Source organism: Salvelinus alpinus, chromosome 31 (assembly GCF_045679555.1).
Source record: "Salvelinus alpinus chromosome 31, SLU_Salpinus.1, whole genome shotgun sequence".
NCBI lineage: Eukaryota > Metazoa > Chordata > Actinopteri > Salmoniformes > Salmonidae > Salvelinus > Salvelinus alpinus.
In genome coordinates this window covers 25,915,996-25,943,215 of record NC_092116.1, presented here as the reverse complement: position 1 = coordinate 25,943,215, position 27,220 = coordinate 25,915,996, and the positions used below count along the sequence as shown (strand labels likewise).

Below are 27,220 nucleotides of genomic sequence, written 5' to 3'. Positions count from 1 at the left end.
TATTGACGTAAAACACGAATCACCCTCAATTATTGGCTCTTTTACCTGTCAGTTCCTGTCAATCTAGCTGAACGTCCAATGAGAAGCCCTGCCTCGCTCATTATTCCTCCTGCTTATGGGTACGCGAAAGTCACGTGATGTTTGTGCTCCGCTTGGTAGAGTTGTGTACAGAGGGAGAAGGGGACTGATTGCTAGCTTGGGAGCTAACGATTATAGAAACGGGGTTGAACGTGGAAATGTTTCACACGGTGGGCTTCCTTTCCTAAAAGCGTACATTGGATACCTGTTTGTGACGAAGAGGCCTGGACCGGCCGTTTTCAAACAGAACCAACATACATTTACGCTTATATTGTAGCTAACCATCGCGCCGTGTAGCCACAGCACAACACAGCAGCGCCAGTCGGAGCCCGTCTCCAAAACAAGAATGGGGTCTAGGTCCACAGCACGGTTTAGGTAAAGTGACCTTTGGTTGTGTACTCTAAATGGCAAATTTCACGAATTACCAAGAAAGCAAAGCCGCTATGTTGTTAGTGGAGACGCAACAGAGGGGCATCGGGACGAAGCCAGCGGCAGCCAATGATGGAGACACCTCGGTAGGGGAACCCCCTTCCCTGTTATTGAATATCGGTGGCGTCGGGGCCAGCGGAGCTCGTTTCCATCAGCACTTGCCGCCCTCCAGCCACCATCACTACCCCCAGAGCTCGCTGCCCAAAGGACAACAACACCCGCTGTCGCACCACTACCAGGCGGCGACGGAGCATCATCTCTCTGTTGAAAACATCACGGAGTCCCCGGTAAGGAAAGCCTCGTCATCGTCTTTGAACCTGGTACAGCAGGACCCCGCTGCTAGCCACCACGCACTCGCTGCGTCGGTAAACGCGGCTTCGGCCGCGATACAACTAGCCGCGAATGCTAATGTTAGCGTGGCTACCTCAGAAGGTGTAGTGGACGACATTCAGAAGTGTGGCTATCTGCGGAAACAGAAACACGGCCACAAGAGGTTTTTCGTGCTGAGGGCGGCCAGCCACCTAGGCCTCAGTCGGTTGGAGTACTATGACAGCGAGAAAAAATTCCGTAATAGCCTGCGGTCTGCTGCTGCGGCAGCTGCAAACGGTACGGTCGCCCCTTCTCCCCCGAAAAGGGTGATCTATCTGTATCAGTGCTTCACTGTCAACAAAAGAGCAGATTCCAAAAACAAACACCTCATAGCCCTCTACACTAAGGATGAATACTTTGCTATTGTAGCTGAGAACGAGCAGGAACAAGATGACTGGTACGTAGCCCTGAGTGAACTGATGAGTGAGGGGAAAAAGGGGCATCTAGACTCGGACGAGTTGGATGACGGCTACGGTACCGTCACACCAGGTACGGTTTTCAAAGAGGTGTGGCAGGTGAACGTGAAACCCAAAGGACTGGGTCAGACCAAGAACCTCACAGGTGTGTATCGTTTATGCCTCTCTACTAAAACTATCCACCTGGTCAAACTAAACTCTGAGACGCCATGTGTCAACCTTCAGCTGATGAACATCAGACGCTGTGGACACTCAGAAAGCTTCTTCTTCATGGAGGTGGGTCGGTCGTCCTCTATAGGCCCTGGGGAGATATGGATGCAGGTAGATGACTCTGTAGTGGCCCAGAACATGCACGAGACCATCCTGGAGACCATGAAGGCTCTGAAGGCCTTCGCTGAGATCCGCCCCAGGAGCAAGAGCCAATCTTCTGGTTCCAACCCCATCGCTTTTATCACCACCCGCCGTCACCTAGGTAACCTGCCTCCGAGCCAGACAGGTCTCCAGCGCCGCTCCAGGACCGAGTCGGTGGTTGGGACGCCGCCGTCGAGTAAGAGCTCTGGCGCCAGCGGCTATCGCTTCCGAACATCGAGCGAAGGTGAGGGGACGATGAACCGGCCATTCCGATCCGTTACCGGCAGCCTGATCCACCTGAACACTGCCCGGATACACCTGGGGCGCCAGGAGGGCGGGGTAGGGGCAGGGAATACCGGGAGCACCGGGGTAGTAGGGCGCTACGCCAGGGCACTACCAGGGTCCACCTACCACGCCCGCTCCGCATCGCTCCCCGTCTCCCACTTTCCCTCCACCACCTCCCCCGTCAGCGTGTCCAGCAGCAGCGGGCACGGCTCGGTCTCCGATACCCTTACCCGGCCCTCCTCAGCGTCCATCTGCGGTTCCCCCTCCGACGGAGGCTTCAACTCCTCAGACGAGTACGGCTCCAGCCCTGGGGACTTCCGCTACTTCAGGGTCCGGAGCAACACTCCTGATTCCCTTGGCAACACCCCACCAATCAGAGAAGAGAACTGCATGAGCGACTACATGGCCATGGGCTGGCACCGTGAGGTGTTCGGAGCCGCCAGCGGTGGAGGGAGTAGCTCTGGCAGCGCGGAGACCCCCAACCGGGACGAGAGCACGTCGACGGATGACGACAGGTCCCTGAGGACACGGACCCACTCGTTCACGCGGCCCGGGGGTCAGGGGGGTGTTGCCGGCAGCAGCAGTGGCGTGACGATGTACCAGAAGATGACTCAGACCACCTTCTCGCTGGACGAGTCGGTGTCCGTGGGAGAGGCCCTGTCTCTCGGCCGCACCGACAGCATCACCCAGCCTTCCTCCTCTTCTTCTTCCCTCCGCTCTGACTACAGCTCCTGCTCCGAGCACAGCCAGGGCCGACCCCCTCCTTCTTTGGCCAAGGAGGACAGCGGCTACATGCCCATGTTGTGTGGGGTGGCAGCCTCACCCTGTGATGCACCGGACTACATGCCTATGCAACCCAGCTCCCCCTCTCTTCACCATCTCCAGCCCTCCCACTCTCCCCAGGCCCCCCGCTCAGCCCAACAGCCCACAGACCCCCGTGGCTACATGATGATGCTACCAGGGGGGCGGAGCTTCTCTTCCCCAGTCCAGGCCTCCCCCAGCCCCCACAGCAGTAGCAGTAACATGGGTCTGGGTGGAGGTAGTGTCAGTAGTTCTGGTAGTTTAGTGGAGCGGCCCGAGAATGGAGAGTACATGGACATGTCGTACAGCAGTAGCGGAGGAGGTGGAGGGGACGCGGCAGGGGGACGGAAGTTCTCCAACGAGGGGGGATACTACGCACTGAGCAACCCTGAAGGGAGAGACCCCAAATCATACAGCTACAGCCCCTACTTCTCCCTGCCTCGCTCCTACAAGGCCCCCGCTGCGAGGGAGAGGGAACAGAGGGAGAGGGAACAGAGGGAGAGGGAACAGAGGGAGAGGGAACAGAGAGCGCATGATGAGTATGTACCCATGAGCTCCCCGGCGAAACCAGTCTACTCCCAGGTTGCTACCGGCAACGTCGCCGAGAGGGGCGTGACGACGAGGGGTATTGGTAGTGGGGGGTCAGACACCCCTCACATCCTCCCTCACGCCTACCCGCCCCCTCCCTACGGGGTGCACCACCAAGCGGCTAACGGTGACCGTCGGACGACCCCGGTCCGGCCCAACCGCCTCCCCCTAGGGCGCCGCAGCTTCCACGGGTCACTGAGGGTCAGCGAGCCAGACGCCGCCGAGGTACTCTCCAGCCCTGGAGAGTACATCAACATCGAGTTTGGGGGCCGGTACGGACCCCCAACGTCCTGCCCCCTCTCTGCCCAGGATGGCTCACCGTCGGTGGGCTCTGCTGAGCAGCGCCGCTCCCCTCCCCATCCTCAGAACCAGGACTATATGAGTGTAGAGGTGGGGGTTGGAGGTGGAGGTGGGGGTGATGATGGAGGACGCCTGGCTAAGAACAAGTCTCCCAGACCCTCACTGGTGGCTCCCTGGAACCCACCCAGCTACATCCGACCTCTTGCCGCTGGAGCCTCCGTAAGTGGGGCCCCTGGTTCTTCTGGAGCTCGATGGCGGACGGGGACAGATGACTACACAGATATGACCTTTAACCTCAGCAGGGGTGAGGAGTCGCGGGGGTTACGGAGTAGTCCCACGGCCATGCTGCAGCACCTGTGTTTGATGGAGAGCTGCTACCCCCCCACCTTAACCCCCACCTCTGCCTCCCCTCCCTCCTCCAGCCCCCAGCCTGAGCCCATCAAGGTGGTACGCGCGGACCCCCAGGGGCGACGCCGACACAGCTCCGAAACGTTTTCCTCATCCTCCACCTCCGGAGGAGGCGGAGCCACAAGCTCCAGCACCAACCCCTCCGCGGGCTCAGCCAACCCCTCGGCCCTCAACGTAGCTCATCTGGCCGAGAGCTCCAAGTGGACCGGCTCTGGCTCCTTTGACAGTGTGTGGATGTGTGTTGAGGGGATAGGGGGGGACTCGGCCGGTCTCCCTGCCCGTCCAGGGCCTTCTGATCTGGGCATGGCCTCAGCCTCATCTGTGTGTCCTCCTGGGGGTCGGATGTGCAGGAACATGTCTGTGGGGTATCAGAACGGACTCAACTACATCGCCCTGGAGCTGAGAGAGGACCGGGACTCTAACCCTCTACCCGTACCCCAGCAGCAGCAGGGAGGCACCGGGCATGGTACCGGGGCGACCCCCAACGCCCCCCACGCCAGTAACCTGACTGTGCCAGTAGCGGAGGACAGCGGAGCCTATGGCAGTATAGACTTCATCAAGTCAGACGGGATGACTGCCACGTCCAAGGGTGAGTGACAGAGGGATTGTGGGGGGGGGCATATGTGTGTCTGTCTGCATGCATGTGTCTGTGAGGCTTGGGCGGTATACTGTATACTGGGGTATTTGGAAATAGCCACAGGATGGTTTTTCAATACCGCCAACACTGTTGAAACAATTTATTTTAGGTTTTTCTATACATTATAATATTTGTAGCTACTTTTTAAAGTAAATACCAGCAGTCAACTTGTGCAACGTGTTAGAAGATAAAGCAGATTGCGTTCTTCATTTCACCTGTCACATTATTTTACATCATGAAGTTTACCGTAGTTCCCCAGAACAGTTGAGCCAGTCAGGTGATTGTTTGTAAAGAGCACAAAGGGAGAAAGCCGGAGCAGGTGAGTGCAGCTGTGTATTGACAGGGGTCTGGTTTTATATTGAAAGTTAAGTGTTGTTTTGCTTCAATAGAGTGATCAGGGACGTGCAACTGTAGTTTTCCTTCACATAAAATACATTGGTGCAACACATTCAGCAGAAAACAGATTAATTTTCATCGGATGACAGCAGAAGTGCAACGCTATTTGGCTGGCAGCCACACAAGTAGGCTAAATACGTTTACAGTGAAAAGCAAGGTATGTTTTGCAAAAACGATGCATGGCCATCATATTACAGTTCATCATAGAATGTAGCCCGCTACATTTCCTAATGTTTTTCTTCATGTTGATCTAGCATTCTACCAGAGAACAGTAGCTACACATCTGTCAGAGACCTGTCTGCTGATAGAATGCCCCTTCGTGTAGAAGTGCAACAGAAGCACAAAGTTAGTCTGACCCCGAGGAGAAATTACAATAAGAAGCATTTTAGATCTGCGTTTACAAAATGCAGCAAGATATTTCTTATGTGTTGTTTCATTTTTTTTCCTGCCTGGAAAAACGAATAATTCTGCATTAACGTGACCCCTACGTTTAATTAACTTGCTAGTTATCTAAGTAAGTGGCTGACTTAATAAGGTGGACGGGGCATCATATTGTGTTGGTTTTTTGACGTGTTCAAGAAGTCCCAGCCCTTTGGATGAGTTATCGTGTGTACAGCTGCCACTGCGCTCTTTTCATTTACTAGCTTTTTTTCCTCCTCTCAGTTGCCGGTCTGTTTGCTCCTCCCCCATCTTCTCTGAGCAGAGCAGGCAGGACCGTTGCCATAGCGACTCCAGACTCCACACAGACACGGCGTGTCTGCTACTATAGAGCCAGTACTGTTCATTTGCACAATTTCTCTCGTTCACATTCGCTTGTAAATGTCCAAACTCACCAAAAAGGACATTCGGTTGCTCCTACCTATATATGTATAACTATATGTGCTGGACTGCCTGTCTATGCAATTTGTTAATTTTTTTCGTTTGCGCTCGTTAGCATATTTAGCTAGCAGCCTCCATGGAAATTCGCTATTACATGTGCTAATTTTGTTAACATTCTGATAGACACCCAATGGGTTTATACTAAGCTGGTAATACAGTAAATCCCAAGATAGAGAACACTAGTCTGTGTGTGCGCGTGCTGGCCCTCCAGTTGTCAGCATGCCTTGCAGTGCAAAAGGTAATAATGATAAGAGAGGGATTCTCACCTACTGTACTCCACACACTTCATTGACCCAGGTCCTGGCCATTGTGCCAAAGTGAGTCAAACGGTACCAGGTACTATGGAGAAACCTTGACCTGCAGTTGCCCGTGTGTGTGTTTCCACCAGAGAGAGTGAGTGTGTTTGTGTTCACTGCATTGACTCCTTGCTGCCCTCCTGGGCGAGGTCCTTCCTTAGTTTTGTTCCATTGGAAAACCAACACTCCGTTTGTGGGGGTTGTGCGTGTGTGTGTGTGTGTGTGGTTTTCCATAGAAAAACCAACACTCTTCTCCAATAAAGCTTGTCACTGTTTGAAGTGTTTCCACTGTCATACTAGTGTATGTGTGTGTGGAGTCATGCAGAGGGTCTTTGATGTGCTCTAATTGGCCCAGTGTGTCAGGTCACCACAGCAATAGAACAGAGCCACAGGAAATGCACCATTATCACAGGAATACACTTCCTGTGACCTGCCTTCAGCAGCCAGCCAGGCCCATTTCAGCGCACCTTCTGAAACAGGGAAGTAGGCTACTGGGTCCTGTTCATTAGGGCATGCTGTAGCAAAACCTTTTTACATAGAGTAGCAAGTGTTAGCTAGCTAGCTGTGCCCTTTCCTATCCCACATCCAAGGCCTCCTTCATAGTGAGACAGTGTGAGCCTACTAGTTGTCTTGGAGCTGCTTGGAGCTGAGTTAAGGTCCTGTAGTAGAGATTGCTGAGAGTGTCGGCTAACTGCTGCTGAGAGCGTTGGCTAACTGCTGCTGAGAGCGTTGGCTAGCTGCTGCTGAGAGCGTTGGCTAGCTGCTGCTGAGAGCGTTGGCTAGCTGCTGCTGCTGCTGAGAGCGTTGGCTAGCTGCTGCTGAGAGCGTTGGCTAGCTGCTGCTGAGAGCGTTGGCTAACTGCTGCTGAGAGCGTTGGCTAACTGCTGCTGAGAGCGTTGGCTAGCTGCTGCTGAGAGCGTTGGCTAGCTGCTGCTGCTGAGAGCGTTGGCTAGCTGCTGCTGCTGCTGAGAGCAGTGGCTAGCTGCTGCTGAGAGCGTTGGCTAACTGCTGCTGAGAGCGTTGGCTAACTGCTGCTGAGAGCGTTGGCTAGCTGCTGCTGCTGCTGAGAGCGTTGGCTAGCTGCTGCTGCTGCTGAGAGCGTTGGCTAGCAGCTGCTGCTGCTGAGAGCATTGGCTAGCTGCTGCTGAGAGCGTTGGCTAACTGCTGCTGAGAGCATTGGCTAACTGCTGCTGAGAGCGTTGGCTAACTGCTGCTGAGAGCGTTGGCTAACTGCTGCTGAGAGCGTTGGCTAGCTGCTGCTGTTGAGAGCGTTGGCTAGCTGCTGCTGCTGCTGAGAGCGTTGGCTAGCAGCTGCTGCTGCTGAGAGCATTGGCTAGCTGCTGCTGAGAGCGTTGGCTAGCTGCTGCTGCTGAGAGCGTTGGCTAGCTGCTGCTGCTGAGAGCGTTGGCTAGCTGCTGCTGCTGAGAGCGTTGGCTAGCTGCTGCTGCTGAGAGCGTTGGCTAGCTGCTGCTGCTGCTGAGAGCGTTGGCTAGCTGCTGCTGCTGCTGAGAGCGTTGGCTAGCTGCTGCTGCTGAGAGCGTTGGCTAGCTGCTGCTGCTGAGAGCGTTGGCTAGCTGCTGCTGCTGAGAGCGTTGGCTAGCTGCTGCTGCTGAGAGCGTTGGCTAGCTGCTGCTGCTGAGAGCGTTGGCTAGCTGCTGCTGCTGAGAGCGTTGGCTAGCTACCCTTTCCTATTTCACGTCTATATTTACTGCTTTATTTTCAGACTGACAGTTATTTATGAGCTGGGTCTAGCAGTAGGCATGTGTATGCTTCATCCCAAATTGCACCCTGAGCCCTTGTCAAAAGTAGTGCACTGTATAGGGAATAGGGTGCCATTTGAGACACAGAATGTGTACTGGCCATAAAGCAGGAAGGTGCACAGGCAACTGGATCGCCTTTCGTGTGTGTGTGTGTGTGTGTGTGTGTGTGTGTGTGTGTGTGTGTGTGTGTGTGTGTGTGTGTGTGTGAACCTGAACTGAACCTGAACTCTCTCTCTGATGTAAATACATACACACACAGATGTTAATATAATCTCAAGATGTTATGTCAAATCAATTTGAATGTTTTAGTAGGATGTAGATTATACCGCTGTCATTAATTGGTTTATTGCTGTATAATAAGTTGCTATGAATATACAACAGGTAATCAACAAGGGACTATGCGTTCTATGGAAAAATAATGAATGATGTGGAAGGTGTGTTCCAGGACGCTCTAGCGGAGTGGAACTGACCTTCCGCAGTTGCATTGTTTTCTAGAGAACGCATAGATTTCCTAGTTATAATTTGAAATGTGTTCATTTGACAGTAGAAATGTGTTCAACATCCACTGAAGTAGCTAGCAAGTTTTCTTGTTGCACCCTCGACAACCACTGTGATTATTATTATTTGACCCTGCTGGTCATCTATGAACGTTTGAACATCATGGCCATGTTCTGTTATAATCTCCACCCGGCACAGCCAGAAGAGGACTGGCCACCCCTCATAGCCTGGTTCCTCTCTAGGTTTCTTCCTAGGTTCTGGCCTTTCTAGGGAGTTTTTCCTAGCCACCGTGCTTCTACACCTGCATTTCTTGCTGTTTGGGGTTTCAGGCTGGGTTTCTGTACAGCACTTTGTGACTTCAGCTGATGTAAGAAGGGCTTTATAAATACATTTGATTGATTGATTTGAAATTTGATACTAGATGGCTACAGTAGTTACCGTGGTAACCTAACAGACTTGCTAGTTTAGCTAACCAAACCATCAGTCCTAGCTTGCTATTATGAAAATCGAATTCAACAATACCAATACTGTTTGCAATCCGACTTTTGCTTTCAAAAGAAGCTCAAACAAAATATACCATGCGTTATAGGGAAATAATGCATGCTCTAGAACGCCAATCAGAAAGGAGTATTCAACAATGCCATGGCATAAGACGATGTAAGACTTACATACTAATACTACTGTTACAGCAACTGCTTCAAGTAGTGTTAACAGCCGTTTCCATGGCAATGCCTCTTCCTGTGTAGTTTCATTAGGCCTATACAGTGGGGAGAACAAGTATTTGATACACTGCCGATTTTGCAGGTTTTCCTACTTACAAAGCATGTAGAGGTCTGTAATTTTTATCATAGGTACACTTCAACTGTGAAAGACGGAATCTAAAACAAAAATCCAGATAATCACATTGTATGATTTTTAAGTAATTAATTTGCATTTTATTGCATGACATAAGTATTTGATACATCAGAAAAGCAGAACTTAATATTTGGTACAGAAACCTTTGTTTGCAATTACAGACATCATATGTTTCCTGTAGTTCTTGACCAGGTTTGCACACACTGCAGCAGGGATTTTGGCCCACTCCTCCATACAGACCTTCTCCAGATCCTTCAGGTTTCGGGGCTGTCGCTGGGCAATACAGACTTTCAGCTCCCTCCAAAGATTTTCTATTGGGTTCAGGTCTGGAGACTGGCTAGGCCAATCCAGGACCTTGAGATGCTTCTTACGGAGCCACTCCTTAGTTGCCCTGGCTGTGTGTTTCGGGTTGTTGTCATGCTGGAAGACCCAGCCACGACCCATCTTCAATGCTCTTACTGAGGGAAGGAGGTTGTTGGCCAAGATCTCGCGATACATGGGCCCCATCCATCCTCCCCTCAATACGGTGCAGTCGTCCTGTCCCCTTTGCAGAACAGCATCCCCAAAGAATGATGTTTCCACCTCCATGCTTCACGTTTGGGATGGTGTTCTTGTGGTTGTACTCATCCTTCTTCTTCCTCCAAACACAGCGAGTGGAGTTTAGACCAAAAAGCTCTATTTTTGTCTCATCAGACCACATGACCTTCTCCCATTCCTCCTCTGGATCATCCAGATGGTCATTGGCAAACTTCAGATGGGCCTGGACATGCGCTGGCTTGAGCAGGGGGACCTTGCGTGCGCTGCAGGATTTTAATCCATGACGGCATAGTGTGTTACTAATGGTTTTCTTTGAGACTGTGGTCCCAGCTCTCTTCAGGTCATTGACCAGGTCCTGCCGTGTAGTTCTGGGCTGATCCCTCACCTTCCTCATGATCATTGATGCCCCACGAGGTGAGATCTTGCATGGAGCCCCAGACCGAGGGTGATTGACCATCATCTTGAACTTCTTCCATTTTCTAATAATTGCGCCAACAGTTGTTGCCTTCTCACCAAGCTGCTTGCCTATTGTCCTGTAGCCCATTCCAGCCTTGTGCAGGTCTACAATTGTATCCCTGATGTCCTTACACAGCTCTCTGGTCTTGGCCATTGTGGAGAGGTTGGAGTCTGTTTGATTGAGTGTGTGGACAGGTGTCTTTTATACAGGTAACGAGTTCAAACGGGTGCAGTTAATACAGGTAATGAGTGGAGAACAGGAGGGCTTCTTAAAGAAAAACTAACAGGTCTGTGAGAGACGGAATTCTTACTGGTTGGTAGGTGATTAAATACTTATGTCATGCAATAAAATTTAAATTAATTACTTAAAAATCATACAATGTGATTTTCTGGATTTTTGGATTTTTGTTTTAGATTCCGTCTCTCACAGTTGAAGTGTACCGATGATTACAGACATGCTTTGTAAGTAGGAAAACCTGCAAAATCAAATACTTGTTCTCCCCACTGTATATAGACTTGTATGTTAGTGTGTCCTTTGTTACTCATAGGTAAACGCCTCCTGTCTGAGTCAAAGCCAGGGTATTTTCTCATGTAGGAGTATATTAGCCTAGTGACTAACAGGCTAGCTAGCTGTTTACTGTTGTAGTGTGTGTGTGTAGTGTGTAGTGTGTGTGTGTGTGTGTGTGTACTGTGGTAAGCCTGAATGTGTTCTCATATTCTCTAGGATCGGGATCAGCAACTAGATTCAGCCACGGGCCGATTTTCTTTTCTTGAACGGATAGTTGGTGGGGCGGAAACGGGCACGTGTTTCTCTATTGTGCGTGGGAATACTTGACAACAGATTTTTCCAGTCTTATGTCCAACAATATAAAAAACAAAAATAATAATGTAATTCTCAGAAAACGGCAAATAAAATCACTCGTGGGCCATCCTGCTGTAGGATGTTGAATGACCGTGTGATAGTTGTAGGCTTTGCTGGGGAGTGAATGTTCTCCCACATTCAGATAGGAGGAGGAGGTGACTAATATGAAATTGGTTGAGTAATCAAATTCTTGGGTTACTATGTGCCTCAAAGGGAAACTTTATTTACTCCAAAGCTGTTTTTATTGTTGGACATAAAAGACTGAAAAAACAGTAGCAAATCAGCTCCAAGGGATTTAGATTTTTGAAATCTGTTCCGAATTATTCCCACGCATAATAGAGAGGTGTGTGTGTGTGTGTGTGTGTGTGTGTGTGTGTGTGTGTGTGTGTGTGTGTGTGTGTGTGTGTGTGTGTGTGTGTGTGTGTGTGTGTGTGTGTACATTCTAGGTACATGCCATGTCGTTTTTTTTCCCCCAGAATGAAACTGTAATGTCCACTAGTGGCACTCTGAAGAGCCCAGGACATGATATAACGACTCCTGACACCCCTAGAAATGCCCTCTAGCACCTCTAACCCTCCACGAGACCTCATCCCTGGTCTAAAAGTGACTGTTGAATAGCCTAGGTATTGCTCTGGTTTTCCGGAGAGACTCGCCGGGGTCCTTTATGCCGGAATTGTTATGTCATCAATTTGAATATTCCTACTTCTAAACAGATTCAGAATGGGAAGGTTAGGAATTCTACCTCCCCGTAAAGGATTCTACCTCCCCGTAAAGTACCTCCCCGTAAAGGGCATTCCTTGTCAGCCAGTAGAAGATAGTATTGTCGTTAACATAATGTGTGTGTTACTGTACTGTAGTGTGTGTGTGTTACTGTAGAGTGTGTGTGTGTTACTGTAGAGTGTGTGTGTGTGTGTGTGTGTGTTACTGTAGAGTGTGTGTGTGTGTGTTACTGTAGAGTGTGTGTGTGTGTGTTACTGTAGAGTGTGTGTGTGTGTGTTACTGTAGAGTGTGTGTGTGTGTGTTACTGTAGAGTGTGTGTGTGTGTTACTGTAGTGTGTGTGTTACTGTAGAGTGTGTGTGTGTGTGTTAGTGTAGAGTGTGTGTGTGTGTTAGTGTAGAGTGTGTGTTAGTGTAGAGTGTGTGTGTTACTGTAGAGTGTGTGTGTTACTGTAGAGTGTGTGTGTTACTGTAGAGTGTGTGTGTTACTGTACTGAGTGTGTGTGTGTGTGTTACTGTAGAGAGAGTGTGTGTGTGTTACTGTGTGTGTGTTACTGTGTGTGTGTGTGTTACTGTGTGTGTGTGTGTGTTACTGTAGTGTGTGTGTGTTACTGTAGTGTGTGTTACTGTACTATGTGTGTATGGTACTGTACTGTTGTGTGTGTTACTGTGTGTGTGTGTGTGTTACTGTGTGTGTGTGTTACTGTGTGTGTGTGTGTGTGTGTTACTGTAGAGAGTGTGTGTGTGTTTTACTGTGTGTGTGTGTGTGTGTTACTGTAGAGAGTGTGTGTTACTGTGTGTGTGTTACTGTTGTGTGTGTGTGTGTTACTGTAGTGTGTGTGTGTGTGTGTTACTGTAGTGTGTGTTACTGTAGTGTGTGTGTGGTACTGTACTGTGTGTGACTACTATTCCCTCACTGTATTGCCGTTCCTCCTTGTATTTTGATCCTCCACAGATGGTCTTGATAAAGGAGCAGGTTTTTACTAGTTTAACTCGCTCCCTATAGGAATGTGATGTTAGCTAAGTTTATTAGCCACACACACAGACACACAGACACACACACAGACACACACACAGACACACACACAGAGACACAGACACACACATAGACACAGACACAGACAGACACACACACACACACAGACACCGTGACATGGAGAGGGATAATGCAGAGGCACGTGTTGTTGCTAATGTTTGCGCTGTGTGTGTTTTCGCATTGCTGGCTTCTAAATGAACACACACACTTGCTTTCTCTCGCTCTCTCTCCTTTTGTCCTTCTGAATTTCAAATTCAATAGGCCTATTTAGTGTGTGTGTGTGTGTGTCGGAGAAATTGTATTTTCACCTAACAAAAAATATAAATGCAACAATTCCAACTATTTTACTGAGTTACAGTTCATATAAGGAAATCAGTCAATTGAAATAAATTCATTAGGCCCTAATCTATGGATTTAACATGACTGGGCAGGAGAGCAGCCATGGGCACACCCACTGGAAAACACGGAGGGCAATGTTGCCGAAACGAAGTGTTACACACAAAAATTATGAAAAGAACGGCGACAAAAACAAGAATAGTACCTATAAAATCATAATGTATAAAACAAAGAAATATACAAAAATGTAAGTAATGGCTCAAACTTATATTGTTTGTTACTTATTATACAGAAAATAGTAGGCTACATTCCATGTTTCCTCCCTTAGCTCGTCTGTCTGTCTGTCTGTCTGTCTGTCTGTCTGTCTGTCTGTCTGTCTGTCTGTCTCTCTCTCTGTCTGTGTGTTAAGCCTGTGATTTTCCATGTTTCCTCCCTTAGCTTGTCTGTCTGTCTGTCTGTGTGTGTTAAGCCTGTGATTTTCCATGTTTCCTCCCTTAGCTTGTCTGTCTGTCTGTCTGTCTGTCTGTCTGTCTGTCTGTCTGTGTTAAGCCTGTGATTTTCCTCTTAGCTCGTCTGTCTGTGTCTGTCTGTCTGTCTGTCTGTCTCTCTCTCTGTCTGTGTGTTAAGCCTGTGATTTTCCATGTTTCCTCCCTTAGCTTGTCTGTCTGTCTGTCTGTCTGTCTGTGTGTGTTAAGCCTGTGATTTTCCATGTTTCCTCCCTTAGCTTGTCTGTCTCTGTCTGTCTGTCTGTGTGTTAAGCCTGTGATTTTCCATGTTTCCTCCCTTAGCTTGTCTGTCTGCCTCTCTGTCTCTCGGCCTGCCTCTCTGTCTCTCTGCCTGCCGCTCTGTCACTCTGCCTGCCGCTCTGTCTCTCTGCCTGCCGCTCTGTCACTCTGCCTGCCTCTCTGTCTCTCTGCCTGCCGCTCTGTCTCTGCCTGCCGCTCTGTCTCTCTGCCTGCCGCTCTGTCACTCTGCCTGCCGCTCTGTCACTCTGCCTGCCTCTGTCTCTCTGCCTGCCGCTCTGTCACTCTGCCTGCCGCTCTGTCACTCTGCCTGCCTCTGTCTCTCTGCCTGCCTCTCTGTCTCTCTGCCTGCCGCTCTGTCTCTCTGCCTGCCGCTCTGTCTCTCTGCCTGCCGCTCTGTCACTCTGCCTGCCTCTCTGTCTCTCTGCCTGCCGCTCTGTCACTCTGCCTGCCTCTCTGTCACTCTGCCTGCCGCTCTGTCACTCTGCCTGCCGCTCTGTCACTCTGCCTGCCGCTCTGTCACTCTGCCTGCCGCTCTGTCTCTCTGCCTGCCGCTCTGTCACTCTGCCTGCCTCTCTGTCACTCTGCCTGCCTCTCTGTCTCTCTGCCTGCCGCTCTGTCACTCTGCCTGCCTCTCTGTCTCTCTGCCTGCCGCTCTGTCACTCTGCCTGCCGCTCTGTCACTCTGCCTGCCGCTCTGTCTCTCTGCCTGCCGCTCTGTCACTCTGCCTGCCGCTCTGTCTCTCTGCCTGCCGCTCTGTCTCTCTGCCTGCCTCTCTGTCTCTCTGCCTGCCGCACTGTCACTCTGCCTGCCGCTCTGTCACTCTGCCTGCCTCTCTGTCTCTGCCTGCCTCTCTGTCTCTCTGCCTGCCTCTCTGTCTCTCTGCCTGCCGCTCTGTCTCTCTGCCTTCCGCTCTGTCTCTCTGCCTGCCTCTCTGTCTGTCTGCCTGCCGCTCTGTCTCTCTGCCTGCCGCTCTGTCACTCTGCCTGCCGCTCTGTCTCTCTGCCTGCCTCTCTGTCTCTCTGCCTGCCTCTCTGTCTCTCTGCCTGCCTCTCTGTCTCTCTGCCTGCCTCTCTGTCTCTCTGCCTGCCTCTCTGTCTCTCTGCCTGCCTCTCTGTCTCTCTGCCTGCCGCTCTGTCACTCTGCCTGCCTCTCTGTCTCTCTGCCTGCCGCTCTGTCACTCTGCCTGCCGCTCTGTCACTCTGCCTGCCTCTCTGTCTCTCTGCCTGCCGCTCTGTCTCTCTGCCTGCCTCTCTGTCTCTCTGCCTGCCTCTCTGTCACTCTGCCTGCCTCTCTGTCTCTCTGCCTGCCTCTCTGTCTCTCTGCCTGCCTCTCTGTCTGCCGCTCTGTCTCTCTGCCTGCCTCTCTGTCTCTCTGCCTGCCTCTCTGTCTCTCTGTGCCTGCTTCTCTCTGCCTGCCTCTCTGTCTGTCTGCCTCTGTCTCTCTGTGTCTCTCTCTGTGTCTCTTTCTCGCTGTCTGTGTCTCTTTCTCTCTGTCTGTGTCTCTTTCTCTCTGTCTGTGTCTCTTTCTCTCTGTCTGTGTCTCTCTCTCTGTGTCTGTGTCTCTCTGTCTGTCTCTCTGTGTGTTAAGCCTGTGATTAGTTGATAATACCATTAGCTGCCTAAGACAGAGTAGGGGGAGGGGCTAATGCCCAGATTCTACAAATGTATAGGATGCATAAATGTGCCTTGACCTACAAGGGTTGTGCTCCTGCTGAAATCCTAATTAACATAATACAAAATCCCCATGGATATCGGTCTGTCTAAGCTAGAGAGATGTTTTCCTTGCATGGCCTGCATCTCAATCCACTGCACCTTCCGATATCGCCCTTCCGAACCTGCTTTGAAAGGTGGCAGAGCTAGAGTGGTGTTGGTCAGACCATGAGACATCCGGTCCAAAGTTTGATATTTTTTCTTTATTTTTTTTTTTACTATTTTCTACATTGTAGAATAATAGTGAAGACATCAAAACTATGAAATAACACATATGGAATCATGTAGTAACCAAAAAAGTGTAAACATCAAAATATATTTAATTTTGAGATTCTTCAAATAGCCGCCATTTGCCTTGATGACAGCTTTGCGTATAGCTCCTCAAATGTTTTCCTTAGGTAAGGGCATACTTATGGGGTTTTACGGTAGTTTGAAGGCATGTACAGCAGATAGAGTCTCTGGTTACCATGGAGATGACCAAATTCACTGACTGAACTCTCCTCAAAGAGATCACATTTTAATTTGGGAGATCGCAAAATAGAACAGATACATTCAAGACGGGATAAACAAATATTCAGAAAATGATAAAACACATTTCTTTTAGTAAAAAAACAAACAAATAATATGTATTACTTTCTAGCACGTCAAACCTAACTAACAGAGTAGCCAGCTGGCTTTGTAACCATGGACTGTGTATCTTCCGTTGTGTATCTAAGTAGCTAGCCCCCTAGCTGGTGGAGGTTTTCCTTTTGAAACCAGGACATAGGAAAGCAACATCCACCTCCACAAATGCTGTTTACTTTGATGCCCATTCTGAATGAAGCACTTCAGGGTCCTCATGGGCACCCTTTAACTTTTTCACTTAAGGTAACTTTATGGGAAAAGAGAAGGGGGAAATTAACTTTTTAAATATGTTTTATGCAACTGGGCCCAGATCTTTTTGGCAGAGGTCAAATGAAAGGTTACAATAGCCAATGAAAGACTTTTGGTTGCAACATTTATTTATTTTTATCTGGCTTACATGTGGAAATGTTGTATAATGCACCTTTTAACAGAAAAACACCTTCCGGTGTAAAAACCACTGAAATTAAAAACAAATTACATTTTAAGTGAGAAGTAGGCAGCTAAAACATAACCTTTAACATTATGAATTAGGCTGTTTTGAGAATGTTTGAGTCCTACATGCACACTGACAGGGTCATGGAGGGTGATAGTACAGCGACAGTAGTGGGATTTAAGAATGGCTCTTTATGATAGTAGTTTGTGGGCATAGCTGGTTTCTAAATGTGCTCACAAACACACCTTTTGTTATCTCTTTCTCTCTCTCCTCTCTTTTTTCTTTTCCTTTTTCTTTCTTTTCTTTCTTTCTTTCTCTTCTTTCTTTCTTTTCTTCTTTTCTTTTCCTTTCTTTTTTTCTTTTCTTTTTTTCTTTCTTTCTTTCTTTCTTTTTTTCTTTCTTTCTTTCTTTCTTTCTTTGACTGTTACAGACAGACCATTATGCCAGTGTTTTTCAAACTTCTCCTCTGGGTCCCTCAGCCGTTCCATGTATTCAATCTATTCCATAGCTAACACACCTGATTTCAATCGTCAACTCATCATAAAGCCCTTGAATCAGGTGAGTTAGTTCAGAGCTACAGTGAAATGTCTGGGGGTCCCCAAAGAGAGGTCTGAAATCCACTGCCTTAGGCCAAGTGTAGGGCACCATAAAAGCTTCTTTTTTTTGTTGCCTGATTCTGTTTTGCTTTTTCCAAGTTGTATTTTTCTCTGCTTTTGTTTTTCCAAGTTTCTGTTTTCCCCCTGTTTTTTCAGGTTTCCGCTCTCAAAATCACACTTAAATGTTTGTTTTTTATAGAAAAACAAAAAACATTTTGAACCACATCAGGAGACCACTTTTGAGGTCTGGGAAACGTAAGAGAATTAGAATTGTGGGTGTATTTCCCCTTTAATGGGTAATTACCCAATACACACACGTCCGGGGTAGGTCGTCATTGTAAATAAGAATTTGTTTTTAACTGACTTGCCTAGTTAAATAAAAGGTTACATTTAATGCAAGTGCCACCACCCAGAGACTGTTGTTTTGGATTACGGTGTTTCTGTAGCGCTCATGTTATCATTAGCATCAACGCTAACAGCTACACACAGTGTGGACTAGACATACGAGAGTTGAACACAAACAGATGGGGTCGTTACCTGTGGCCCTTTTAGGAAGTGGCAGGAAAATGCAATTCACTGAGGCATTTTGTTCATGTCTTGTAATTTATCTTGAGCAAATTAAAGCATTTTGTAATACATTCAGTTGGTTCCCTGAGTTCAAATTTTAAGTCCATTTTAAGCTCTGGATTCCTTCTGCGTTTTCCGCAACGCAATTTTTTTTCCCCCCAACAAGTGGAAGGATTTCCCTTTCCAGTTCAGTCGAGAAAAGAGGAGATGCTGGGGCATGAGGTGTTGGGAAGACACATGGGCAGCCTGGTCACATCTAAAACGTATAATATGAATGGGTGTGAGACCGTGTTGACATGGATGGCAGTACCAGTATTAAGACTCATGCATCCCACCATTTCATCAGGATATTTAGGCTACCTATTGGACTTGAGCCCCTTGGATGGAACTGACCCCAAGTCCCCAACTAGAGGGATGGAAGGCAGAGGAGGAAGGGTGAAGAAGAGTAGAGTGTAATTGGTTTTCAAATGGGATTAATTAGTCTACAATGTAGCTAATTCCTTCTCCTTTTTTCTCCTCCGCACGGCTTCAGCAGTCTTCTCAGGTCAACCTCTCTCTGTCGCTCTCTCTCTCTCTCTCTCTCTCTCTCTCACTCTCTCCTTCTTTGCCAAAGAACAGGTAGTGTTCAGGGAGAAACAGATGTGATAGAAAGAGGAACGCGAGAGGGGCAGAGAAGGGTAAAAGAGATGGGAATTGGAGAGGATAGAGAGACCGACAGGACAGTGGCAAATCTAGCTGAAAAGTTTTCCTGTGTTGTACCACAGACAGTAGCTATCGGCTTATAGGCTAATCAGAGGTACTTAACCTATAAGCTGATTTTAAAACCTGACCATTAACCCCATACCTAACCCAGACCTGACCAGGAAACAAACGGGCCGAAAGGGGAAGGGACCTACCTCAATTTGTCCGATATAAAAATATATTTTTTTAAATAATACTGGTAGTTTCTGTTGTAAAATGTTTTGCTACGGTGTGCACTAATGAATACAACTCAGTGTAACCCAGTTAGGCCTAACCCAACTGAAATGAACTGGCTACCTCTGGTTGTGGCTTCACTGCCTATGATGATGAAATGGACTTGGACATTCACTAGCTAGCTTGGCAGCTTGCATAGTAACAAAACCATAGGGGTTTCTAATTTGTTATCTGCGTTCTGAAGAGGGCTCGAACGATCATGTGATGTTCACTTTCATAGCTTACTGTAGGTTAACTGTCTTCTATTCTGTCATATCGGTGATATCAAACGTTTCACATGAACCAATGAAGTGTTTAGTTTTGATAGTGCGTGAAATCATGTCTGCTGGCTGGCTGTTGTTTTTGAGGGCCGAAGCACCCCGCCTTAGAGAGAGATTTAGCTTGGACAAACACTTACCCAGGTGCCAGACTAGGTCGTAATGCAGGTGGTCTAGGGGTGGTGTTTGGAAATATGCAGGCAATAAGGGGGGGAGGAGGGGGGGGACAGTTGTGGGAGTCTGAGGAGATTGTTATGGTCAATGTCAACTGATGTAACAATTACCCAAAGACCTCTGTCTACCTCCTCTCTGTCTTTCTGTGTCAACCCTCTGTCTCTCCCCCCCCCCCCCCCTCTGTAACAGACAGATAGAAAGCGTTATCTAGCATTCCTGTCGTTCCAGCCCATCCACAGCTGAAGCCCTCTCTCAAAGCACCTGTATTGTGACCCAGCAGCCATTGTTAAAACGGGACAAAGCCCTGCTGTGGGTCCACACACACACACACACACACACACACACACACACACACACACACTCACAACAGACTCTCACACACACACACACACACTCACAACAGACTCTCACACACACACACACACACACACACACACACACACACACACACACACACACACACACACACACACACACACACGCACACTCACAACAGACTCTCACACTCACACACACACACACTCACAACAGACTCTCACACTCACACACACACACACACACACTCACAACAGACTCTCACACACACACTCACACACACACACACTCACAACAGACTCTCACACACACACTCACAACAGACTCTCACACACACACACACACTCACAGACTCACACACACACAGACACACACACACACACACACACACACACACACACACACACACACACACACACACACACAACAGACTCACACACACACACAACAGACACAGGGCCGGTCAGAGCCCAGACCAACCTACTACCAGAAGGTGCGTGTGTGCAACCACTAACCAGGTTAGCTGAGGCCATGCAGGGACATGCGTCTTTACCAACCGCTTTGGTGACGTTAACTGATCATCTCTCTCTCTCTGTCTCTCTCTCTACAGACTGATGAAGGAAGCTGAGAATGGAGCATCACAGACTCCCTCTACCGTGGCCTTCAACACCCACACACCACACTTTGATCTTCAATCCCTCAACCTCGACCCCAAGGTCAGCCCACGAGGTCACGCCCCCTCTGAGCAACATCACCAAGACGACAGAAAACGAAGACTGAATACGACACATTTGTGTTTATTTTGTTTGCTAACTTTTTTTTTTAATATATATATATATTTTTTCTTCTTCTCAGACCTGGTTCTGAGGCTGCTGTCAATGTTAATGGACTTTAGTTCTGACTTTCTTTCTGATCTAACAGTACGAAAAGGGAGCTTTGCTTAAACACTTGAGTATGGCTGTATAACAATAATAAGTCCTAGAGACGGGGTGGAGACTGGTCAGTACAGGTTTCTCTTAAGACTTAAATACACACTACTATATTTATTGCCACAATAGGTTTCAGGTGCGTTCATTATGTTAACAGGATTTTATTGAGTATTTTTGTACAGCTAACAGAGAACGGTACTGGACTCAACGATGGTCCCAGTTTTCCTGATGAAAAATATTTTCCGTAAAAGAAGCAGGTACTTTATTTCCACTTAAGGGCCTTTATTAACACAGGTCTGGTACTGTATGTGAGACGCTTACACACACACACGTCAGTGTGTCCTGTTTAGGCTAGGCGACACCCTCTGTTTCTGTGATTCCACTAGTCAGTCAGTAGAGCTGCTGGGTCACACACGCACACACACACACACACATGGGGGCTGGATGTTGTTAGGGGTTCCAGTAACCTGACTCTACCCCCAAGGTGCAATGTGCTGGGCATACTTGCCCCCCTGTGCAACACACACGGACACACACACACTCAATACACGGATACACACATGGACACACTCAATACACACATGGACACACACTCAATACACGGATACACACACGGACACACTCAATACACACATGGACACATACTCAATACACACACACACTCAATACACGGATACACACACGGATACACACACGGACACACTCAATACACACACACACACGGACACACTCAATACACACACGGACACACTCAATGCACACACGGACACACTCAATACACACACGGACGGACGGGGGACACACACAGTCAATACACACACTCAATACACGGACACATACATACACAAACAAACACACACCTCTGTCAGCCTCAAACTTCCCTGCTTATGCACGCTAGACCCTTCCCACTGCCAATAGGAGAGAGAGAAGAGGGGGGTGGTGAGGGTGTATTCTCGATCTAAACACATCCACGGGAACCAGTGGTTTGCTGGAAATGACTTTAGGGTTAGCGCTGGGGAAGTGTAGCTACAACAAAGGGTTGAAAACGGTGCAGTACTTTCTGTCCAATGTTGCTTGTAATCAGTCGCTTTGTTCGCCTCGACACAACAGCTGCCCTTACACGTCACACGTTTTTTTTTTGCATCTTGCCAAAAACAACGCACATTTCCACTATCAACTCACCACACAACGAGACTCATCGGTTTTATTTTCTGACAGGAAAGAAGTTAAAAAAACAAGTTGTCAGCACATAACTTTGAGAACGGAGGAGGAGTGATGGAACGACCGACGTAAAGCGGAAGACCTTCCTCTTTAGCATTTTATTTTCCCTTCAGTGTTTTACTTTTATGCAAGTATGACAATTTGAAGTACTTTTTTTTTTCACCACTGGTTTAAATACCACAATATTAAGCAGTGCTGTGCCACAAAGCTGTACATGACGTTTGCATCTATAGTACAGCGCATAAGAGCAAAATCCAATGGGTCCAGATTAGTGTTAACTGCAGTCTGAACCATAGTGGACTGAACTCCGCTGAATGGAACGTCACGTATTTTGACTCTAAAGTGTGCCATGGTTTTTTGTATTCCACTTTTTTCTTTTTTTTGGACCTCCTATCGCTCCCTTCTGAAAGGCTGGAAGCAGTTAGTCCTAGAGAACTGTTGTGTATTTTGCGGTATAATCTCTGCCCGCCTTTTATGTAGTTAACCCGCTGTAGGGGTGTAGAGGGAGGGAGAGATGGACGGAGGGAGAGATGGACGGAGGGAGGAGGAGGTGTTAGAGTGCCACTATCGATTGTGTGACTGGATTTTATTTTTTGTTGTACTCACCTGATCATTATACTGCCTCTCTCCTCCTCTTTCTCTCCTTACCTCTCCAAAATGTCAGTGGAAATAAAAACGAGCTTGACTTTTTGTTTCGAAAAGAGAGAGAAACGTGAAAAGCAAAAAATGAAGTGTGTTTTAAGTAAGAGGGCGATGATGTATTTGTTGGTGTAGAAAAAGAGGATAATATGAGAAAGTTGGCCCCAAACCCTTTCAACAACCAGTCACATCCCATCTAGCTACCCCTCCAGGAATAGGGTGACTTAACCTGTTTTACCCCATTTGGTACAACCAATGTCTTCTATGGTACAGTTATATGGCACAGAACCTACTGTTATGTTATGGAAAAGGAACCGTTACCATACCTACCAAGGCTGGAACTATATAACTAGAATCATCATTCTAATTCTATGGTTGGAACACATTTTAAAGGCTGTACTGTGATTTGTCTGCAACATTTTAAACTTATTTTATTTTTTTAAACATTGGAATTTCAAAGGTTATGATATGCGCTGAAACAAACTTTGTTGCTTTCATATTTCGGGTACGTTTAGTTTGACAATGTTTAAATTGTTTAGGTTTTGCTGCAGCGCGTTTTGGCTTTGAGCTATTTTGATTTGACCAATACAAAACCTTTATTTGGAAAAATACTTTCTGTGATTTGAGAAGTCTTACCTAATCAATTATCTAATCAACTCAATCAATCAGAAAGATGAGTATCGATTATCAAGCCTATCGGCATTGTTCAGTTTTTCTTACGATTTAGTTTTAGTGAATGAGGATTCTGCTTTGTACTGTGCTGATCTGATATAGGCCACTACAGCCACGTCCCAAAACTCCATTCTAGACATGTACTGGACTTGCATTCTCAGTAGTGTGCGACAAGCTACTAGTGTGGATGCTTTGAAAAGGGCGTTCTAAGTAAAGAATGACAAACCCTTGGATGATGATAATAATACCTACATAATATATTACAGAGGAAGTAAGTGGTACTGCATAAACATATGCAGTTGTATTTTCTTTGTTTTATCTAGTTTACAGAAAAGAGCAGAAGTTAAATCTCTGTAGTTTTTGTTGGTGTTGTGTTGATACTTTTGGTTGAGACTCTTAAAGACAGACAAGGGTTTAAAATCATTTTTAAACTAAACAGACAGGAGAAACTTTTTTTTCCAAAAGTACGACTTGGAAATTTTGCAGTTTTGTTATAAAAATAAATAAAAATAAAAATGTTAAAAGTAAAAATCGCTGCCTAATGTTTTGTTACTATTACTATTTTATTTGCTGCTGTGTAATACGAAATAACAACTGGTTGATTGATGGCAACCGCCACAGTGATGAGGAAGGTGCCATTTTCATTGCTACCTGTGTTTTCTTTCAGAATTGAATGGCTTTGTAATTTAGCTTTACGGAACGTTCTCTTCATACTGAGGAGTTGTTGATCTTCAGAGGTGCGTTGTATTTTCTCAGCAACGTATGTCTTTAGGGGGGAAAAAATTTAAATAAGAATAATTTTCAAAATAACAGTTCTTGGTGGATTCCCCCCACCCCTCCCCCCCTTTAAATAGCATCCAGTTGTTTTTCTTCATGTTAATGGCTCCTCAAGGCACCTTTTTTCCTTCTCTTTATTTCTCATTTACTTCCGGGGGGGGGGCTCTATTGAAGGAATGTTGAGCGTTGCATAGTGTTTATATTTATCAGACTTTTTTTTTGCTTTCGATAGAGCTATTGCAATAAAAATGTGTTAATGTACATCTTACCGTGTCAACTGTCCCTCATTTTGTATTCTCCTGTGTGTGTGGGTGTGTACATGTACAATGCATTCTGAAAGTATTCACACCTTGACTTTTCCCACATTTTGTTACATTACAGCCTTATTCTAAAATGGATAACATATTTTTTTTTCTCCCTCATCAATCTACAAACACTAATACCCCATAATGACCATGCAAATACAGGTTTTTAGAAATATACATATTTACATTAGTATTCAGACCCTTTGCCATCAGAATTTAAATTTAGCTTCGGTGAATCCTGTTTCTGTTGATCATCTTTGAGATGTTTCTAAAACCTGATTAGAGTCCACCTGTGGTAAATTGAATTGATTTGATATGATTTGGAAAGGCACACACCTGTCTATATAAGGTCCCACAGTTGACGGTGCATGTCAGAGCAAAAAACAAGCCATGAGATCGAAGGAATTGTCCGTAAAGCTCTAAGACCGGATTGTGTCGAGGCACAGATCTGGGGAAGGGTACCAAAACATTTCTGCAGCATTGAACGTCCCCAGGAACACATTCTTAAATGGAAGAGGTTTGGAACCACCAAGACTCTTCCTAGAGCTGGCGACCTGGTCAAACTGAGCAATCGGGGGAGAAGGTCACTCTGACCGAGTTCCTCTGTGGAGATGGGAGAACCTTCCAGAAGGACAACCATCTCTGTAGCACTCCACCAATCAGGCCTTTATGGTAGAGTGGGAAGACGTTAGCCACTCCTCAGTAAAAGGCACATGACAGCCCACCTGGAGTTTGCCAAAAGGCACCTAAAGACTCTCAGACCATGAGAAACAAGGTTCTCTGGTCTGAATGCTAAGTGTCACCCCTGGAGGAAACCTGGCACCATCCCTATGGTGAAGCATGATGTGGGGATGTTTTTCAACGACAGGGACTGGGAGAGATGAACGGAGCAAAGGACAGAGAGATCCTTGATGAAAACCTGCTCCAGAGCGCTCAGGACCTCAGACTGGGGATACGGTTCACCTTCCAACAGGACAACGGCCCTAAGCACACAGCCAAGACGATGCAGGAGTGGCTTCTGGACCAGTCTCTGAATGTCCTTGAACCTGATTGAACATCTCTGGAGAGACCTGAAAATAACTGCATAACTTCCCATTTGTGGTGGCAGCGTAGCCTAGTGGTTAGAGCGTTGGACTAGTAACCGAAAGGTTGTAAGTTCAAATCCCCGAGCTGACAAGGTACAAATCTGTCGTTCTGCCCCTGAACAAGGCACTGTTCCTAGGCCGTCATTGAAAATAAGAATTTGTTCTTAACTGACTTGCCTAGTTAAATAAAGGTTAGGGGGGAAAAAAAATTCAACCTGAGTTTGAGAGGATCTGCAGAGAAGAATGGGAGAAACTCCCCAAATACAGGTGTGCCAAGCTTGTAGCGTCATACCCAAGAAGACTCGAGGCTGTAATCACTGCCAAAGGTGCTTCAACTTAGTACTGAGTAAAAGATCTGAATACCTATGTAAATGTTATATTTCATTTTTTTTAAACTTTTTATACAATTCTAAACATTGCTAAAAAACGGTTTTTGCTTTGTCATTATGGGGTATTGTGTGTAGATTGATGAGGGGAACAATTTAATCCATTTTAGAATAAGGCTGTAATGTAACAAAATGTGTAAAAAAATCTAATTAAGGGGTCTGAATACTTTCTGAATGCACTGAGGGGAAAATTGTCTTAGATACACAGAACTGCTGTATACAAACAGTCACTACACACTCAACATGATACATGCACGTTACCCCGTCATACACATGTACATGGCAATTATTGACTCTTGATCCAATGCGCTTTGCTTTCGAAAGGTCTATACCCAGAAAGCAACTAACCAAAAACAGCCCTGACAGTTTGACTACTTTTCTAAAAGTGATATTTAGGTCAAAGTTTGACCTTCTAGTAGTTGTGGGCTCTGGTTACCTTTTGGCCCAAACAGCTTAGTGTTTCTCAGGCTACTCTTTCGAGTACCTCAGACTGTTCCAGTATGTAGTCCACACTGGTCAAAAGGAAGCCTGACAGCAGTGGGATTCAAACCCACAGCCCCAAGGAGATTAGAGCCTTGAACTAGTTCCTTAGACCGCTCGGCCACACTATTACACACAACCTGTCACACAACTTTGTTTATGTTTCTCTCCCACCCCATGTTACCCTATCACGGTCTATAAATATGTTTACAGAAGGGAGTCCTCCTGGGCCTGTATCCACAAAGTGTCTCAGAGTAGGAGTGCTGAACAAGGATCTGTCCATAAAATCCTATTCGTTGTGATCTAAAAGTCTAAACTGATCCTATATCAACACTGCTACTCTGAGATGTGAGTCATGGCCTCTGGTTGCAGTGACTGCTTTGGGATATAGATAGCTCCTCACTCTGTCTGATAGTGTGGCCGAGCGGTGCTGGATTTAGGCTCCAGTCTCTTCGGGGGCGTGGGTACGAATGCCCACTGCTATCAGGGTTACTTTTGACCATAGTGGACTACTAAATTGATGGTTCTGGAGTGTTCAGTTCGATTGGGAAACTGGACCAAAAGGGAACCAGAGCCCACAACTGTTGGAAGATCAGACTATAGTAAACAAAGTTGTGTGAGGAAAAATGTTGTCACTCACAGTTGTCATGGTTACTTTATGACCTTGGTGTACTATGAACTGAAATACTGTATTTCTGACAGCTAGAGGGTTGGGAATGATCTTGGTATCTCCAGATTCCTGAAGGAAACACATTCTAATTGGATACAAACACTGTTTTCGCTTGACCTCTTTCTCTGTCGCTCTCTCTCTCTCTCTCTCTCTCTCTCTCTCTCTCTCTCTCTCTCTCTCTCTCTCTCTCTCTCTCTTTCTCTTTCTCTTTCTCTCTCTCTCTCTCTCTCTCTCTCTCTCTCTCTCACACTCTCTCTCTTTCTCTCTCTCTCTTTCTCTCTCTCTCGCTCTCTCACACACACTCTCTCTCTCTCTCTCTCTCTCTCTCACACACTCTCTCTCTCTCTCTCTCTCTCTCTCTCTCTCTCTC

At 47.0% G+C, this 27,220-nt stretch overlaps 1 protein-coding gene across 1 annotated transcript; it reads left to right on the top strand.

Annotated features, from left to right (window-relative positions):
* The first annotated feature begins 145 nt into the window (after nt 1-145).
* LOC139561921 (insulin receptor substrate 2-B-like) lies at nt 146-20,456 on the top strand. The gene is made up of 2 exons (XM_071379354.1): nt 146-4,614; nt 20,297-20,456. The coding sequence occupies exons 1-2, from the start codon at nt 483-485 to the stop codon at nt 20,299-20,301; spliced, it is 4,137 nt and encodes a 1,378-aa protein (XP_071235455.1). The 5' UTR covers nt 146-482; the 3' UTR covers nt 20,302-20,456.
* Nucleotides 20,457-27,220: the final 6,764 nt, after the last annotated feature.